Below are 19,128 nucleotides of genomic sequence, written 5' to 3'. Positions count from 1 at the left end.
GGAAACGGAGTCAGGTCTGCTTCTTGTATCGTGGTTTACCTCAGCATCACATCTTTGTGTTTCGTTTGTCTTCTCAGTTAAAAAAAAAAACCAAGAAAGATGGACTATTTCTAAATACTATTTGCAATATGTAAGTACATTTAACAGACAAGTCCTGATTAATGAGTGCTGACTGTAGCGCTGGCTGAATGTGGCCTGGAGCTACAGAAGCTGTTTAAGCGTGTTACAAGTTTGTTGCTGCTTTCTTCTTCTACGTTATGTCTGTGTGGTTTTGGATCTGGTGTGTTTCTGCATTTAGTCAGACAGCACAGATCTGTGTTTGTATATATGCGAAGGGCAAGTACCGAGTTAGATTTGCCTGTCAGTAAGCATGAGGGAACCTGCCAGAGGAGATCATTACGCTCACATCCCCGAGTTCATTGTGCCACTGTAAGATTCCTATTTCAGTCCCTCTGAACTGCTCTCAGCAGCACTTTGTGCTGATCTTCAGACAACCAGGACATTTCACATCTTAAGCTTTCAACATTTCTGTAACAAAATTAGCATAGCATCTTATGTGCAGAGCCTCTTAATATAAAATATTAAACAAAGACATTAATCACATCTTTATTCGCTTATGTGATTATATTTGCAAGTTTAGACATGGCTCTGCAGAGACCCAAGTCATTGACACGCACTCTCTCACACACACACACACACATACAGTATTTTATCAGTCGTGGGCGTAAGCTGCATCATTTCATAGCAGTGGCATGTGTTGTTGGATGATAAAGCACAGAAGGCTCAGATTGGAAGGCAGTGGTTGCAGGCTGCAGCTTGCTTGACAAGATTAGGTCTTTCCAGTGTACATACCGCATGGAGCACACAGTTAATGCATTATACACAAAAGATTGCTGATACTGAATTTAAAAGCAGAACTAAGAAATTAATGTTACCTTTGATCTCACAAAATGTTACCTGTTTACTAAGCAACATGTGGGTGCAAAGTACAGTTTTACAGGTAGTGTAGAAGTATGCGTGGTGGAAATGAATTAGAGTGAACTGGTAATATGGAGTAATAATCAATTATTCTCTTTTAGTTAAGAGAAGTGCTTAAACGATGCAGTTACTAAATGCAGTATGTACTCGATGATGATTGGTCCAGCGTCCCACATGAACCTACATTATGAAATTAAACATTCCTTCAGCTATATTAGCTATTGAAGGGCCTATTTTTATTAACTACCCACACTGAGCTATTATCACAAATGAAATATTGAAATATTTTTATTATGCCTTTTCTTGACATCAAGATATGCCAAAAGCTATAAGGCAAATGATGCACAGAAAAAAAAGATACTTAGGCCTTAATAAAGTCACCAGTCACCATCTGCTAAACAACAATATGTTGATGGACAAAAACAGTGAAGTTTGTAATTCCTCCATTAGCTTTCTGATACACCCTGACAGTTAGGCCAGATGAGGTTTGTCAGACTGGGATTTTAAAAAGCGAATAACCACTCTGGTGCCTGAAGAATGGAAAGAAATGTGGGAACAGGAGGAACTTGTTCTGATTTGATTGATGGTGTTATCTCTCAAGTGGAAGTCTAAGGAGTGAGCTGTCTGCTGCAGTGATAAGCGGGTCGTTATCACGAGCAAACCACACTGATGGCTACTACTGCAACAAGGCTTCCTCTCTCCTGACCAGGAGAGCAGCCAAACCTGTGGTCAGCGAGCTGTCGGCTGTTGATGAATCATCTGTGAAATATGGTCCAATAACAGTGGGTCTATTTTCGGGCCTACAACTCAATAAATTATACATGTTTGGGGCTCAGGAATTGTTTAAAAAAAGGTTAAAACATGTTTGTGTAATGAGGTCAAATAGATTGTTGTGATTTTCATATGGTCAAAAATGGGAATTTCACACATTTGTGGTCTCTGCAGAATTTTGATTGGAATGCTTGGAGGTAGCTGTAATGTGTGAGGACATGGCCAAAAATGTAGAGGAGCCTAATATTTATGTGGCATTTTGGCATGTTGTCATTACAATAACACTGTTCTTTCTGTCCACACTCAGTGTATTAGTGGTACAGCAACATCAGGGCTCTTATGTTTAATTTGGAATGACTTAAAACACCAATCGAAATGCCGTTACCTTTAGCTGTCTACAGTGTATGTGTGGATAAATAGACTTGTTTCAGTATTGAAAATTTCTTTTCTTGTTTTCACACATTTTTTTTGTATGTTTGTGTGTGAGTCTTTGTGAACTGACACAGAAGATGTATTTTCGTATATTTAAGTAGAAGAACGCTCCATGGACTCAAGTTTTTAGGATTCACACAGCTTTACTCGGTTTCATTTCAGACTTTCGCTCCAAGTCAAAGAATGTGGAAGGGCACGGAATAACGTGCCATGTGAATGGCATATCAGAGTAAATTGACGCAGAGCAGGGATTTACGATGAGGAAGCACATTTGTCCAACTTCTGATAGTCAGGACACCGTGAGGAAGTTACACTGTGAGGAAGTTACACCAGTCACATTTTCCGTGGCAGCTGGCAATTGGTACAGTAAAAACACCATCCATGCTGTAGTACTTTGTGTTTGCAACGGGACGTGTGTGCTGTCTAAATGTCCTGTTTGTGTAACAGAGGCTGTAGCCTGGACATCAAAGTTGATACTTTTTTGTTGTTGTTCTTTTTGCCTTCATCCCTGAGCTTATAAAACTCCGAAATTTATGATAGAGCAACTAACAATACATGTATGACACGGACACCATTACAAGAATGCTGGATCTGACATGCAAGCCACTAAGCCTGTGATTGTGTGTTCAATGCATACCAAATCAAACTTGACTTGATGTGGTTTGTATATCTGTCAGCAGCTGGCTGTGGTTCATCCTCAGTCTGGGAATGATAATCCTGGCCTTTCTGTCAATGTTAGCCCAGTTTTTGTCTTGAGAACAACAGGCCAAAGAAAGCTCACACAACTGTCACTTTGTACTGGGTGTCATCTTGTTAATAATCTCTACCCTAGTGTCCGGTCATACTAGAAAATGGAACAACAAAGATCACTCACTCGGTACCCTCAGTGGTGCTGAGAACAAGGTGAGTTTGTGAGTGATTGTGCGTTGTGAGCCATGGCTAATATTGTTGTCCTTTCAGTCCCCTGGAAAATCAGCAGACTTGGTTAGAGGTAGCTCATATTTTGAATTTGCATTAGTAGTTCATTAAAGCTGAACTGTGCATAGATGTATTGCATTATTATATAAAATTAGTTTCCTTTCTTTTGATTATCCATTTAATTCTGGCCAGCCGAAACTGCCAAAGTTCCTCTGTGTAATTTAAGATTAGAAGTTGTAAAGTTGCTAATTCAGTTTCTATTTTTTTTCCTTAATAATTCCAGGATATGTTGCTTTATTGCCTTGTTGTGATTACTCCAGGAGAGCAAATCACAGATGATTAATTCAGCCCAAGTCAGTAGTAGTCATTCTAAAGGACTAACGCTCAGATGGAAATCATCAGAAGCTTAAATCAAGTAATACTCATGACAACCTATTACCCATCACACCGGCTGATCCCTTAAACTCATTAGCATGTAAAATGCCATATGATCCTTCTATGAGTCCAGTGTTAAACTATTTTCCATGCATAGAGAAATCCTCCCTCTCACTTGGCCTGCTCATGGCTTGTGCTATTGGATTTCTTTGTAGGGTATTGGCTCTATAAGTAATGTGAAGCTGAGTGGATCAGCATAAGGGCGCTGTGTTAAAAGTCTTCACATGCAGGCCAGTTGCAACGATTCAATCAAGATGATTAAAGGAGCCAAAGAACTCAGGCCAAGTGTCCCTCTTTGGCTTGCCAGCTCTCACGGTGCACCTCCCTGCTGAGTTGCAGAGGAAGCACAGAGCTGTACACTTTTTGGGCAGAAACGAGTATCTCAGCTCAGTCTGGCACACATTATGTCTTCTTCAAAGACTGGGTGGAAGGTTTGCCCGGTCAGTTGCTGGCAGAGTTGATTAACATGTCACCTGCTGGCAGGTTACACCAAGGGCGTTAGATTAATGGGGTATTTTTCTGCACTTCTGCTTACAGAGGAGACTAGGGAGGCTTGATGCTTTCCAGGAGGCTCTGTGTCTATGAGTAAATGAGCAGTTCATTGCCTTAATTTCAGCCTAGTAATAAAAGTTTGAATGGAGTCTACTTTTTACAATTGCACTGCCATAAACCTGATGGCAGAGCAGCTCGCCAACCACTTAGAAGCATTTTCTGATATTGGTTTAAAAAAACAAAAACCTCTTAAAATCTGGTGTTACAAAGTAATAATTTTAAATATTTATTGGTGTTCAAAGTAACAGTAAAAGTAACATGAACAAGGTGTTGTGTTTTGTTTTCTGGGGGGGGGGGGGGGGTATCCCAAATGCAGATAACAATTCAAATTGTCTTTGTACTTGAATGCTTTTTAAGACAGGTGTTAGACTGTAGTGAGACTTGCTTGAAGGAGCTTCAATTATTTGGATATTATCAATTGTCTTATTGCATTAAATATGCTCCTTGAATGAGAGCAAGTTTAAAAAAGAGGAATTTTAAGGAATTGTTGTGAAACACATGTTTGTGCTATATTCCAAAGCATGTTTATGTTTTAAAAAAAGAATTTTAATAGTTTTTAGTGGTTGACTGGCTGTTGTAACACAGTTCAGCATCCACACTAATCTCTGCTCAGTCAGTGTGGCAGTCATGGAGCCTCAGTTTTGTCTATCTTCCTCTTTGGTAAGAAGAAAGGAATGCCTGAGTCCTGGTATCTGACTGAAGGGCGCCTGTTGACCTATTTCATGTCCTGTCAGTGGGACAACAGGAAGTCCAAACACACAGACTGTGTTTCCGTCTCTCCTTTCTTCTTCCACCTGACTGGAAAACTGCACATCACATTTCCTCAAAGCCAGAGGAGAAGACTGCTGGGTGGCAGTAAGAGATTCTCTTCCAAAGCTTGTTTATTATGGTGACGGTGCCAATGCGTCATTTCAGGTGCCAACTGTCTGACACTTGACCACCTGCAGTCATTATTTCACCATGACTCTTCACCCATGATCCTGCTGCTCTGTAAATTGAAGGCTTTGTGCATTCTGCTCACTGTGCACTCTGTCACCTCTTAGCTGGCTGGCTGTCAGGCGAGCTGCAGTTGACTGGTCAGTGCTGGACTGTGTCCATCCACACGGCTCCCACTGTGATTTGAAAGCTTATCTTCATTAGCAAAAAAAAAAAAAAAGCCTGCACTCTGCATTAATGTGATGACTTTTTTTTAAAAGTTTGCGCTACTGGAAGTCATTCTGTTTGAGTCAGTTAGATAATTAGTTAATGTAAACAACACATTTATTTCATGTGGGCAGTCTCCACAATAACATGCATGCTGTTTTTGTAGTTGCTGTATAAACAGTGGTGGTATAGCTTGTATATGAAAATTCCAGGGCAGCTATAATCAACACGTTAATATTTGTGACAAGAGGGCTAAAACGGTTCCCGATACACTGAATATAACAGTGAAAGTGCTCTGGGAAAGATTCCCTCCTTTTTGTTCAAAGCTGGCTTTTCCCAGTAGTTTTATTTCCCTATTAATAAGAGTTGGTCTCATTGGCTGCATGCAGATTTATTCCTTTCTAGAAGAGGTACAGTCAGTATGTCATTTACCTGCCCATTCCACTCCTTTTCATCAATTTAGTAGTTCTTCTCAGATGTAGCTATAAAAGATTCTGGATCTGAGCCAACCTACATCAAAGACTGTAATAAATTAAGGGGAAGATAACCGCTAACTATCTCTGCTTTAACTTTGATTTGTGAAAGGTTTGCACTTGCACACCCACAGTGGAAATGTTATTCTTTGAAGACCCTAAAGTAAATGTAGTTCTTGCACATTAATAGAGTAATTAGAAGTACAAGTTTTTAATGTGCCCTGAAAACTATAAAGTCTGTGCTGTGCTTTCTCTGCAGTTCATGCCCTCAGTTAATATTACCGCTTTGACTGAACAGTCAAATTGCTGTAATGTGGTGTGTGAATTTAGTGATGGGAGGGACACCTAATTAGTGATGTTAACACACCTACTTTCTTTCTTTCATTAGTCTGTAAACTAAGTGGTATGTTTTACTCTCAGAAAACGTGATGGTTAATTTTTTTTAATAGTTCTTTTGTTTACTTTCTTGGTTCTTCAACATTTGTGAAACCCCTGTTATTTATAAGGAAATAATATTATAAGTGCCTTTTCATGTCCATGTCAACTATATTGTCTCAGTAAAAACTCTTCAGCTATCATATTTTATATCTTTAAAAAAAAAAAATACTGTCACCTGTCAGCAGTAATACCAAATGCTCAGTAACCTTAAGGAAGTTCAACCTGTTCTGTACCTGCCATAAATCCCAGACAATAAGCTGATCTCAATGCCAATCAGTAGTCTGCTACTCATCCAATTACCAAATCTCATATAGAGCATGCTATTAAAACTCTATCAGCATGTATTTCCAAGCCACTTTGTAACCACTTTCACCCCAGCTCTTACTTTCCTGAGGTCCTGGATCCTGGGGAGGTCCTGCTTCTGCTCTCCCTGCCTCTGAATTTCCATTTATCCACATAGCAGAATAGATAGCTTGTGGAACAAAACCATCACCACATATAAATTATTGCAGATGTAAATATCAGTCTTTTGTTGACTGTAATGTTTCTAACTGAAACATACTATAAGTGGTTTTAATTAATGGTAATTGGTAGAATTTGGATACATTGGAGTGCAAAGCACCTCTGATATGGAGCCTTGCATCGAAGGCTTGGTTCTGTAACTACCGGACTCTGTATACTAGTGGCTATTTAGTGTCTCTTTTTGCATGTGCTAACTGCTGGCATTGAGACTGGTGTCATTTCTCTGTGCACATGAAGCAGCTGTGGTGATGTCATGGTTAAAGAGGTGGGTGATCTAAAGATGAGTGAGTTCATGTGCTCCATCTGGGTTTTATTCACTAAGAGCAAGAAGAAAACAGAAGATGAAGGGACAGCAAATGGAAGGCTGGCCCACAGTCCCATTCTTGGCATCAGTCATTCTCAAGGAAATAGCCTGATCTTAATCACTCCAGACTCTCTCTCACATAGACCTATTTAGCCTCTCTTTATTAGCACCCATCATTAGAATATGAGTTGGTAGGTGTTTCTTTGCCTCCCACGTGTGGATGGTGCTTCGAGAAGTGCATAGTAAAATGTAGTAAACATTCAGGGTTTATTTTATGTTAACATCTTTCATGGGACTTTAGGAGTGCTTTCTGTCCTCATTCTGTCAGTCATGGGTTCATCATCTGTGAAATGCAGACATGTAACTGTGAATGTTGATGCAGTTCTTTGGCTCTTTGTGAAGATCTGGGTCTCAGTTCACCTGACAGGATAAGAAGTTCTGCATTTATAAACTGTAGCATCTAAGGAGCTTGGAAAGAAAACCGTAGCATCCCTTCATTTGAGGCACGTGGCAGATCTTTTAAGGAGTGACAACACACAGTGTCCAGAGCCCATGCTACTATTCTTCATTTGCATAGTCTACAGTTGTCTTTCAAATCTGATTGTTTAAGGATTTTCACTGAAAACTTTGACACAGTTGATATGATTTTACCACTCTGCTTTCGAAGCAAGGCTTCTCACTGCAGGAATCTTAAACAGCTTTGTACCCCAGAAATTGTGCCAGTGTTGGCAGCTTCTGCCTACCTACCTAATTGAATGAGGGGGTAGTCTGTGTACAGAGCCTATCAATGGCACAGTATTAAAAAAAAACCACGGAGGTATAGGATTTCCATTCAAAATGAGTCCATTTGTTTTTTCCATTTTGTATGCGTCTTTGCTTGAAGTGTGTGCGCATGTTGCTCTGGGTGATGATCCGTCTCCTCTCACAGGATGCCTGTCTAGCCTTTGCTTTGGGGGCTTGATGATGAAGCTGCATGTATGAGAGAGAGAGAGACAGTGCTGTCTCTGTCTGTGCTCTGCTTAAACTGTTCTGTGCCTGATTGCTCCACGTGCACAGGGACCTTTGTCATCCTTTGAAACAAGCAGGCCCCTTGTGTCCGTTTTGCTGTTTGCTGATGATCTGAAAACAAACAATACAGCGTTTTCAGGCGGCACACAACTCATGCGAGGCATCAGTAAATACTCTTCATATTTGAGAGGGGTCTAGAAAGGCCTCGTGGCTGCAGCCCACATTGATGCAGTTAGGCTCTGCTGCAGTCATGAATGGTTACAGCGAGCAACAGACAGTGTCAGGCAAATGTACTGTTGTCCAAACAGAGAACAATATGTGAATAGGGTATAGTGACCATGTGCTGAATAATACAAGTATGAATGCGATGCACTGTCTGTTCAGTTAGTGTCATCACATGATGTTAACAAATTCCTGGTTCTAGCATGGGGGTATGTTGATTCTGTTAACCTCCACTTGTCAGTGTGAAGCCTGCTACATGATAATACTACAAAGAACAAGTTTATTGATGCATGAATCACAAATTATGAATCTGGACTCTGTATCATCACAGGATTTACATTTGTAGTCCAAGTGGACTCTTTTGTTTCTTTGTATTTTTCAGTTTCAAATTAAATGAGTATTTGATCCACTTTAGCTATTAAACACAATTAACAAGTTTGATCCTTGTAAATAATATTGTTTGTATTGGTTTTATGAAATTTTCAGTGGTTCTACTTATGTAGCCACTCAGTTTTGTTTGAAGGTTATAGTTATGATTTTAGCAGCTATCAGATGTAGAGGCTTAGATTTGTTTTGGCATTTAAGTCTTTATAACAATTGGTCCCCAACACAGTCTGTTAAAGTGGCCTTTTAGCTGACAAAGCGAAGGGAAAAAATTGTTTACACTTATAAATCAGTTTTGCCACTGGATAATTAAACACCGTTTCATTATATACTTCTTTGTGTGTTTTTCAGGTGCACAAACTGTCAAGAAGTCTGGAATCCCTGCTCCTAGAGAAATGCCCTCTGCCATAACAAGAGACCGCAGCTCTCTAAGGGACCAGCTGAAGAGCAATTCCACAAAGAGACTGGTTTCCAGTGCCAGCACTTCCAGCCTCTCGACCATGACAAGACAGACCCGTAATTCAGCCAAATCTCGTGCAGATGCAGAGGGCCAAGAAAGGAGTATTCTGGAAAGCCAGGTGAAGGAGCTTCTTGCTGAGGCAAAGGCTAAAGACCTAGAGATCAGCAATCTCAGGATGGAGTTGCAACGCTGTAAGGGTAAAGCCTCTTCTGCTTCCTCCTCACCCTCATCCAATTCTGTTTCACCTCAAGAACCTGCAGCCGATCGCGAGCAAGGACAGGTGGGGGAGGCCCTTGTGCTGGTTGGAGAGCTGAGGGAGAAGAATGGGAAGTTTCAGAGGGAGCTGGCAGCCCTCAGAGAGGAGAATCAGGCACTGAAGGAGAAGCTGCTTAGCTTGGAGGCATCTTCTATCTGTAGTACAAACACAAGCACTTCCTCCAAGCCTCTGGTGAATGGCCTGTCCTCAGACTCTTCAGCTCCGCAACAGCATAGTCTCCCCTCTACTGCCAGCCCACTCAAAACCTCTGGATCTTCCAGTTCTGACATCACCAAGGGGTCACCGTCACCTGACTCCTCAGAGTTTGAGAAGATCCCATCACGCTCAGAATCAGCAAGCAGTGGTGTCAGTGGGAGCACTGATCAAGCAGGCGCAGTTAACAGTGCCAGAGGTCAGGACATCTCCTTGCAGAGCCTAACCGAACAGATTCACAAGATGGAGGAGAGCCACCACAGCACATCGGAGGAACTGCAGGCAACAATACAGGAGCTGGCTGACCAGCAGCAAGTGGTGCAGGAGCTGACAGCTGAGAACGAGCGTCTGGTTGAGGAGAAACGACTCCTGCAGACCTCACTTCAACAGCAGAGAGAGCGTCTGGAGGTATTGGCCCAAAAGAATGAAACGCTCTCTGTCCGGCTTCAGGAGCAGGCTCAGGCTCAGGCCCAGAGGGAGGAGGAGCTGGGTAGCCAGAGGCCTAGACTGGTCGAACTGGAGCAGAGGTATGCTGAGCTGGTAGAGAGTTCACGCTTTGAACGGGAGAAGCTAGTAGACATCCAGCAGCAACTAACGGGCAGCTTGCGGGCCCTGGAGGAGGAGCACCAGGAGGCCCAGAGCCAGGTGCGCTGCCTCAGAGAGGAGTTAGACAGGTTGCAAGCCCAGTTGGACAGAGAGCTGGAAGCCGGAGGTCAGGCAGCTCAAGCTGCAGAAGACCAGAGGGCAACAGCTGAGGGTCTGAGACTGGAAAACAACAGGTTGAAGGCACAGGTGGACATTGAGAGGCAAAAAGTGACTGAGTTGAAGGCTATGCAAAGTGCCAGTGACAACACTGAGCTGCAGACTCTGCTGAAGACAGCCCACACTGAGAGAGACAAGCTGGGAGTGGAGCTGACAGAACTAAGACAGGAGCTGCTTCAGGCGCAGGCTGAGACTGAGCATGTGCAAGCCTCCGTGTCTAAGGTAAGAGACGGGCAAAATTGATAACATATTTTCCGTCTTGGCATTCATAATATATTTATTGCACCTTCACCAGGTCAGTTGATTAAACACATAAATGCACTATAAAGAAAATATGCTTGACATTTTGGAAACTATTCATATCTTGGCTCTCTGTAGTTAGTACACTCAGTGGAAGCAACCGAGTGGCATGTGAGCAGTAAGAACTTCATTTATGATGTTTCCTTATGAACAAATTTGACTGAGAAATAGGTGTATGCTAATTCCTAAAACAAAAATAATAGTGTATAAAAACAAATTGGAAGACTGTGTGTGTGAATGAATGAATACTCTGATCTGATGCATACATACATGTTTTTAGACTGGGGAAACTGCTTACATAGATGTAATAATGTAAATAAAATATGACAAACCACGTATACTGTCGAACATGCCATTCACCACAGGTGTAGCTGCTTATGTCGTGGTTGCTAGGTAACAGAAACCACACGTCGTAGGCTAGACCGTCCAATTTAACAGCCTTGCCCTTCCAACCTACGCGGCCTACATAGACCGGGAAGGCCAGGTCCTTCGAAGGATGTAGCCCCTGAATTTGGGCACAGTCTATGATCCAGTTCACAAATTTAATTTCACTTTATATAACATGTTACAGATGTTTTAAAAAAATACAAGTAATCAACCAAGTGCTTTTAATTATGTTTGATTTATTAAGCCGAAGAATTGCAGTTGTATAACAAGTTCTCCTTAATAAACGTATTAAAATTCAACGCTGATCATTTCAACCACCGTACAGTTTTAGTATGGATCCTGTGGACTGTTTTTAAAGTGGTCCTGTGATGTAAATTATGACTTGCTGTGACCAAAACAGCAATTTGTTCATCCGCTCTTACTGTAAGTTGTGTATAGAATTGCAAAACACAGCAGCCATAGTTGTCCGTAATATCTTATAATCTTGTGCATATATTGTACTTGAGAAGTACAGAACTTCTTATTGCTATAAATTTGTTTTGCTTTCATAATTAAGAGTCTTGAATCTTAATGATTAAAAATTTGACTGAAAGGAAAAGCCATGTGATTTTTCTCTTGAGTGTGACTGAGGACAAACTTCTCTCACACTGGTGTGAACATGACCGTTAAATTGGTACTGAGTACCTCACCACTGCAATGCATGAACTCAATGCCACTTAAATGATTTTCATATGTTTCCTCAGTATTCATTTTGGTTTTCCCCTACAACACCACACATCCGAGAACCGCTGAGGCAGTATGAGTTAGGGGTCATGTTGGCGGTTGTTGTTCCAAAGCGAAATGTGTCACCATCAGCTTAGTCAGAATCAGAAACTTTATTGTCATTGTCATGAGAACAACGAAATTAAGAATGGTCCCCGATCATTGCATCATCCCTAGCAATATCAAAATATAAATAAAACAATAAAATTCAATAAATAAAATAGATAGAATACTTAAAATACTAATAAGATATAACAGTAAAACATTCACATACATTCCCACACACATGCTTCAGACCGTGCATAGATTAACACAAGAGTGGCGTGATGGACATTTTTTTGTAGTATTCAGATGTGTTATTGCAGTTGGATAACAGCTGTGTTTGAGTCTATTAGTCCTTGCTCTGATTGCCCTGTACCGTCTGCCTGAGGGCAACAGTTCGAACAGGGAGTGGCCAGGATGTGAGGTGTCTTTTATGATGTTTTGGGCCTTTTTAAAACAGTGGGCGTTGTGTAGAACTTCCAGTGTGGGGAGAGGGCAGCCAGTGATCTTTTGGGCGGTGTTAATGATCCCTTGGAGTGCTTTCCTCTGAGCCCCTGTGCAGCTAGTGTACCAGATGCATATGCAGTAAGTTAGAACACTCTCAATGGTGGCTCTGTAGAAGGACACCAGCAGTCTCTGTGTGATGTTATTCCTCCTGAGAATTCTCAGGAAGTACAGTCTCTGTTGGGCCTTTTTCAGCAGCTCGGAGGTGTTCACACTCCAGGAAAGGTTCTCCTCTATATTGACTCCCAGGAAGCGGAAGCTTGCCACCCTTTCTACACAGTCCCCATTTATGAATAGTGGTTGGATCTCTGCCTTTTTCCTTCTGAAGTCTATTATGAGTTCTTTGGTTTTTGAAGTGTTGAGGAGGAGGTTATTGGCCTTACACCATGACGTCAGCTGCTCCACCTCGTCTCTGTACGTAGACTCGTCTCCCTTGGAAATGAGCCCCAACATAGTGATGTCGTCATTACTGGGCTGTGACTGTGGTGCCAACAGTAGGGTGGACCCTCAGAGTCACATAACTCTCCTCAGGCACGTGGGTGTCAGGGTGTGACCACTCCATAAGTTCACTTACAAACATCTTGATCTATTAGAGCCACGTGGTGTCAGTTGGAGGGTGTCCTGCGTGACTACATCACTGTCTCGTTTTAGTATCTTGTTCTGTCAAAGACTGACTTTACAAAGTCATTTCTCAAAGCAGCAATCATAGTAGAACTTTGACTAAAGCTTTCAGTGGAGCAAAAAACACCATGATGTAGTCAGAACTAGTCAGAGTTGGTGCCATCTTTCATGTCACTCATTTCGCTGAATGCCAAATTACTGATGTCAGACACAACTTTATTGTTTGTTTTATTAATCACAACGATTGAGGAGTTGTGGTAAAAAAAAATGAAGCAAGTACCTTTTATTTAATATCCTGAGATATATACAGTGAAATCCATTATTATTCTTTCTTTAACCAAAGGCAACTTAACCACATGTCTGTTTTGCACAATGATGTCTTAAAGTCACTGTAAGCTCTTGTATGTTTACATGTACACAGGTGGAGGCAAAATGTCAGCACCTTCAGGAGCGGGCTGAAAAGAGAGAACTGGAGCTATGTAACCAAGTGGCTTCCCTGGAGGAAGCGGGAATCCAGGGTGAGAACCAGGTGAAGGAGATGAAGGAGACCATATTTGAGCTGGAGGACCAGGTGGAGCAGCAGAGGGCTGTTAACTGTCACACCAACCAGGCTGTCCTGGACATGGAAAGTAAGTTAATATAAATAGGGGTTCAGGTCCCTGCTATTCTCTAATGTTTTGTGGAGTCATAACTTGAAGTCCTCATAAATGCTCATAAAATATTAGAAACGTGTCCACAGTGGTGAAACATCACATCTTTAAACAGTTTTAACAAACACTGAGCTTTAGATTCATAAAGGTAAGATTTATTGAATGAGCGCTGGAATAGACTGCATTAATGAAAGCTCATAAACTAGCAACTGAGAGTGTATAAAAGCGCCATGCAATGTGAGTTCATGCTGTAACTCATCTGTCATTGACTTTGCATTACTGCAGCTGGCTCATTCCATATAGCTGGACACACTGTGTTTTGACAGACTTCTACAAATTCTGGATTTAGTCTGATATTGCTATTGCTAGACACCACTACTTATACAATAGATGTTAAGCTGTAAGTTGGTTGCGCTCCACAATACTGAAAACTGTGCTGCTCATAGTGAATGCTTATTTATTAAACCTACGGTAAGCTAGACCTCAGCGATGGTAGTGTTTAGGCAGAAGTTCTCAAAGACCTTGAATTTACCATTGCAGATCTGGTCAAAAAGCTGGAGGAGCAGAAGGCTGAAGCAGAGCGGCAACTGAAAGTTATGAGTAGACAAATGAAGGTAAGAAGTGTGCAGACCTGATGTACTGAGTTTTAAAAGTTCACATCTTGGTAGCTCTCTAATTATGTGGCATGTAATGTGACACGCTCAGAGGACAGCCCTTTTGTTTAGTGTATACCATATAACATCTTTCGTTTACAGTATGTTGTTTCTCTTTCATTTTTAAGCCATGCAAGCATCCATATTATTGTGATAATTGTCACAGAGTTATGCACTTACAGCTTAGTTCACATAACCGTAGCCATTCTTTTACAGTTGTCCTTGAATTCCTACAAGGAAGAAATTTTTGGTGGAGTGACACATTAAGTTCATGGTGATGTTTTCAGTTTTTCCTTGTGTTTTTTTTTTTTTTTTTTTTTTTTTTTTTTTTTGCCAAAGAGACCAATAAGTCTTCTTTCCACTAAACATTGTTCCAGTAGCATTTTAGAATATGCAGATGGGGTCCTGACACAGGCAGCTTCTTCCATCAGTTTAGTTTTAATGAACTGGTTCTTGTATAGTACAGCATTTCTACTGTAGCTGAGCACTCAGTGCACTTTCTACAACATGTCTCATTCACATGCTTTCACACAAATTCATGAAAACTTCCAATTAGCAGACCTGTACTGTCTCCTGAGCTACAGCCACCAACGCTTTAAAATGGACATTTATAGATTTAAAAAAGACATCAAGTGTGGCAGATCAAGACTTGGTGGATCTAATGGTGATAATCATTATCGTAATCTTCAGCTTGTGCTGTGTGGCTGCTGATTGTTGGTGGTCTTACAAAATACTAAAACTGTTGAAATTTTTATCAAATCCTGAGGAAAGTCGGTGTTCTAGTAGAAAACAAAATTTGGTGTAATGCAGAGACTACATAAACAAAAAAACCCAAAATCTATAAAGTACAAATTTGATTGATATTGATGATGATAATGATGATGATAATAATAATAACAATGATAATAATGGTGATGATGATAATGATAATGATAAGAAATAATAACAATAACAATACATTTTTCTATAAAAGCGCCTTTCAAGACACCCATGGACACTTAACAATAGAATAAAACGCATAATAGAACAATGACAAAATGAAGAACAATTTAAAAAATAAAAAAAAAACACATGATAAAATAAACAGTAAGTTCACAGTGAATATGCAGATTTGAAAAGATAGGTTTTGAGTTGGGATTTAAACTGGGGGAGAGAACCAGTGTTTCTTATATCTGGGGGTAGAGAGTTCCACAGCCTGGGAGCAGAGCAACTGAAAGCTCTGCTTCCCATGGTGCAGAGGCAGAAAGAAGGCACAGCAAGCTGGATAGAAGAAGATCGAAGTGAGCAGGCAGAAGAGGTAGTGCTTAACAGGTCAGAAAGGTTGGGAGGATCAAGGTTATGAAGGGCCTTGAAGGTAAGCAGAAGAAGATTGTATACTATTCGGAATTTCATAGGGAGCCAGTGAAGTTCCTGAAGGTTAGGGTTTGTGTGCTGGTCGGAGGGGGGTTCTGTGTTCTGGTCCGGAGTTTTGAACCAGTTGAAGCTTATGGAGGGATTTTTGGGGGAGACCATCCAAGAGAGAATTACAATAGTCAATGCCAGAGGTAACGAGATTGTGGACAAGACAGACTATGGACGCAGACTGGGTGGAAAGAGAAGGACGTAACCGGTTAATGTTGCGTAGACGGAAATGGGCAGAACGGGTGAGATCATTGATGTGAGATTTAGTGGATAGTGAGCTGTCTAAGATGACACCAAGGCTCTTAACCTGAAGTGAAGGGAAATCTGTGGAGTTATCAATAGTGAGAGTGAAATGATTTGCCTTTAGTAGGGTTGGATTTAGTGCCGATAAGGATTTCAGTTTTATCCTCATTGAGCTCAAGAAAATTAGAGTGGAGCCAGGATTTTAACTCTGATGAGCATTCTGTAAGAGAAGAAGGTGGGAAGGAGGAATCAGGCCTGCAGGAGAGTTATAACTGGGTGTCATTAACTGGGTGCTTAGATGTTTTTGATTTCTACCTCAGTGGTAAGGGAAGTCTTATTTTATTTTTTATTTTTTCCCCAGTGTTTGTTCCCGGGAGGAAGCCAAAAAGTTGTTGTGTCTACCTTTTGATTTTTGATGTTGAGATCAGAGATCAGATTTTTTTTTTTCCTTTTTTTTATGTCTTGAAGTGAATTTTCATACTCAATTCTAGTTTGAAATAACTAAGCAAAATTTCACTGATGCGTTGTTAGTTTTTCCAGTAATTGGTGGATTGAATATTCACAAAAATATAAAAAATGCATGTAATATCTCGTTTCCTTTCATATAAGGACCAGTCATTCTTCCATTTCAACTAAATTCAAATGTCTTTGAGTCATTTTCTGTCAGAATGAATAACATGTATATGATTCTGCATGTTTGTGCCTTCAGGATGAAAAGGAGGAGTGGCGTCGTTTTCAGGCAGACCTCCAGACGGCTGTGGTCGTAGCGAATGATATCAAGGTGGAAGCTCAACAGGAGCTGCGCACACTCAGGAGGGAGCTGCAGGAGGAGCAGGATCGTAATGCAAAGCTTTCTGCAGACCTTGAGGCCCTGCAGGGAGTCAGGTACTATCTTCCCCATATTTTTCAGTTCCTCTCCCTCCACCAGTTTCCCCTTTTTTAGCATTGGGCTGCAGTTCTTTTCTCCCTGTACAAATGTAGTTATGATATACCTGCCAGAGTCCTGCCATATCTCTTATTACCTGTGTTTTATACATACTTAATGAATAAGAATACCACCCAATAATCTATTTAGACATATCTACATTTAGTATAGATACAATTTAGTTTATGATGTTTCACAAGATCCAAACCTTGATGCTTTTGAGTCTAGGTTCCCGGGATTTGGCAGACTCTGTTGGTAAATGAGCAGTCTCCTGTGGTATTTCCCTCTGTGTATTCTATTCCTTTTAAGCTGCTGCCCTCTCCGTCTCCCTCTTCCACACTTACCCTCTGGTAACGTTTATTCCTGACGCTCAAAATGCAGCAAACTTCAGCAGTATTGATAGGACAATATGAATAATATAAAATTTTATTTTTTTTAATAAATGGTGGCAGATCTGCTTCATGGTCAGAGCAGAATCTGTGATTAGTTTTTTACAGCAAATGTCCCACACCAATCTGTCACACTATTCAAGACTTCACATAGTGCGATCGGAATATGTCAGTGCAGCATTGTTGTTGATGAGCATTGCGTTGGATCGTGTGTTGTTATACAAGTGTGTTTTAGTGTGCATATACCATAGTGTTTTTGACAGTCTTGTCTTCTTTCATTATCAAGCCAGGTCAAATACTTCTGTGGCAAAGTCTGCTTAGATTTGTGACTGTACAGCGCTCTCTTTATATTTGTGGCTGGCCATGGTATAATCCTTTCAGGTAGCGAAACAAATTTTTATTAATTTAATTAATTTATATTTAAAAAAAACTATTTTATTACTATTAATTATTAAACTGCTCACCAGTAGTTTTACCACTTAAGAAACCGTAATATTTGGTTTAAAAACCAGATATGTCTTTTCTTCAGATTTCATGCAGTACTTCAGAATATAGTAGTGGCTTTAGACCACGGCTAAATCAGCAAACTCTCCCCGAGATTAGCTGTTACGCTGCGTCCGCTCCCCACCTCCAGCAGTTCCCTGTGATGACTCTATCAAAGAAGTCCCTCTGACAAGCCTCCCTGTGTAAAGCCCAGGTGAGTTTCCTGCCCTGCAGTGCTCTCTCAGCCAGCCTGCCTCTCCCTGCCCTGTGTGCTGCTGATGCTCACTGACCTTCCTATCTATGTTTGGCTTCGTGTTGCCGCTTCAGCCTGTCTGACTCTGTCTGTCTTTCTGTGTGCTGGCTGACTGCACCCTCAGGGGTATCATGCCCTTTTTGGTTTGCTTTGCCTGATTTCTTTTTTCTTTTTTTCAACCTTTGGTTCGAGTAGATGTATCTGGTGCCACCTGCTGTCCTTTAAATGAATAACACTCTTAATTGTTTTTTGGTTGTATAGCAGGATGGTCTGCACGGCATGACTGGATTAAACTCATGCAATGCATCATCTGCTGCAGATACATTTCATCACAGGGTGATTTTATTGAAATTTGATTCTGAGTGACTGTATTAATCCTTTGAGGTATGCATGGAGCAGAGATTTTAGAAGTCTGCAAGCACCCACAGGTCTGGCTTTGAAAATAATAATGCTGAGAAGAAAACAAGGTCATTGTGTAAACATTAGCTGTTACACTGCAGTTCATGTCCTTTCTTCTTTTCTCTCCAGAATAAGTTCCGGGGCCACTTTTGAGACCAAGACGGCAGTAGAAGGGCACTAAAGAAGCGTCTCTCACCTCAGCACCACGTGAAGACAGTGTTATTGTTGCACTTAATATGACATTAAACATGTAATGTGGTAAAATAGTTTAATTGTAAGCCACTGTGACCTCTGTAACCACAGACGAATTCTTGTGACACAGAACGGCTTCTATCTCTCTTCATGTCTTCATGACCTTTTAAAAATACTGTATTTTTGTTTCTCAATAAAATGTACCCTTTATTTTTGTGATTCTCTTGTGTTTGAGATTCCAGGAGTGAGAGACTTATATTTTTTGTTTGTTTGTTTATAATAATGTGTGAAGCTGCTTTGTGCCTTTCAGAAAGTTGAACAGATGAAGTGTTACAGAAAGAACACTGAAAAAACTGGTAGCGGTATGAAAATATGGGTAAATGTTCAGAGAGTAGCAAAGCTCAGAGACTTGCGTTTCCCAAACACTGCCAGAACAAAGACAAACTCATAACATCAGAAAATACACATCGCAAGGCCAAAGCAACAAAACAGAACAAAAGTCCAGTGATATTCATACAGTATATAGTTCTGGACCTAATATTATTCTGCTTACTAGCTCTATATTAGTCAGATTGTTGTCACTTGTTTACTTGACTCTTGATTCCTCTGATTGGTCTAAAATGCAGTTTCCTATTTAGCCATTTGATGGCACT

At 40.8% G+C, this 19,128-nt stretch overlaps 1 protein-coding gene across 5 annotated transcripts in view; it reads left to right on the top strand.

Annotated features, from left to right (window-relative positions):
- Nucleotides 1-19,128, top strand: part of specc1 (sperm antigen with calponin homology and coiled-coil domains 1) — an 80,169-nt gene that overhangs the window by 27,867 nt on the left and 33,174 nt on the right. For all 5 annotated transcript variants that reach the window (XM_085420094.1, XM_085420091.1, XM_085420092.1 and 2 more), the window contains exons 4-7: nt 8,932-10,493; nt 13,309-13,516; nt 14,078-14,151; nt 16,544-16,719. In XM_085420094.1, coding sequence (XP_085276220.1) covers nt 8,932-10,493; nt 13,309-13,516; nt 14,078-14,151; nt 16,544-16,719 — 2,020 coding nt within the window. The remainder of the gene's footprint in view (nt 1-8,931; nt 10,494-13,308; nt 13,517-14,077; nt 14,152-16,543; nt 16,720-19,128) is intronic.

Source organism: Rhamphochromis longiceps, linkage group LG10 (genome assembly GCF_057381845.1).
Source record: "Rhamphochromis longiceps isolate RC_006_pf linkage group LG10, R_longiceps_female_GT1.1, whole genome shotgun sequence".
NCBI classification, from domain to species: Eukaryota; Metazoa; Chordata; class Actinopteri; order Cichliformes; family Cichlidae; genus Rhamphochromis; species Rhamphochromis longiceps.
This window is presented reverse-complemented; position numbering and strand designations above follow the sequence as displayed.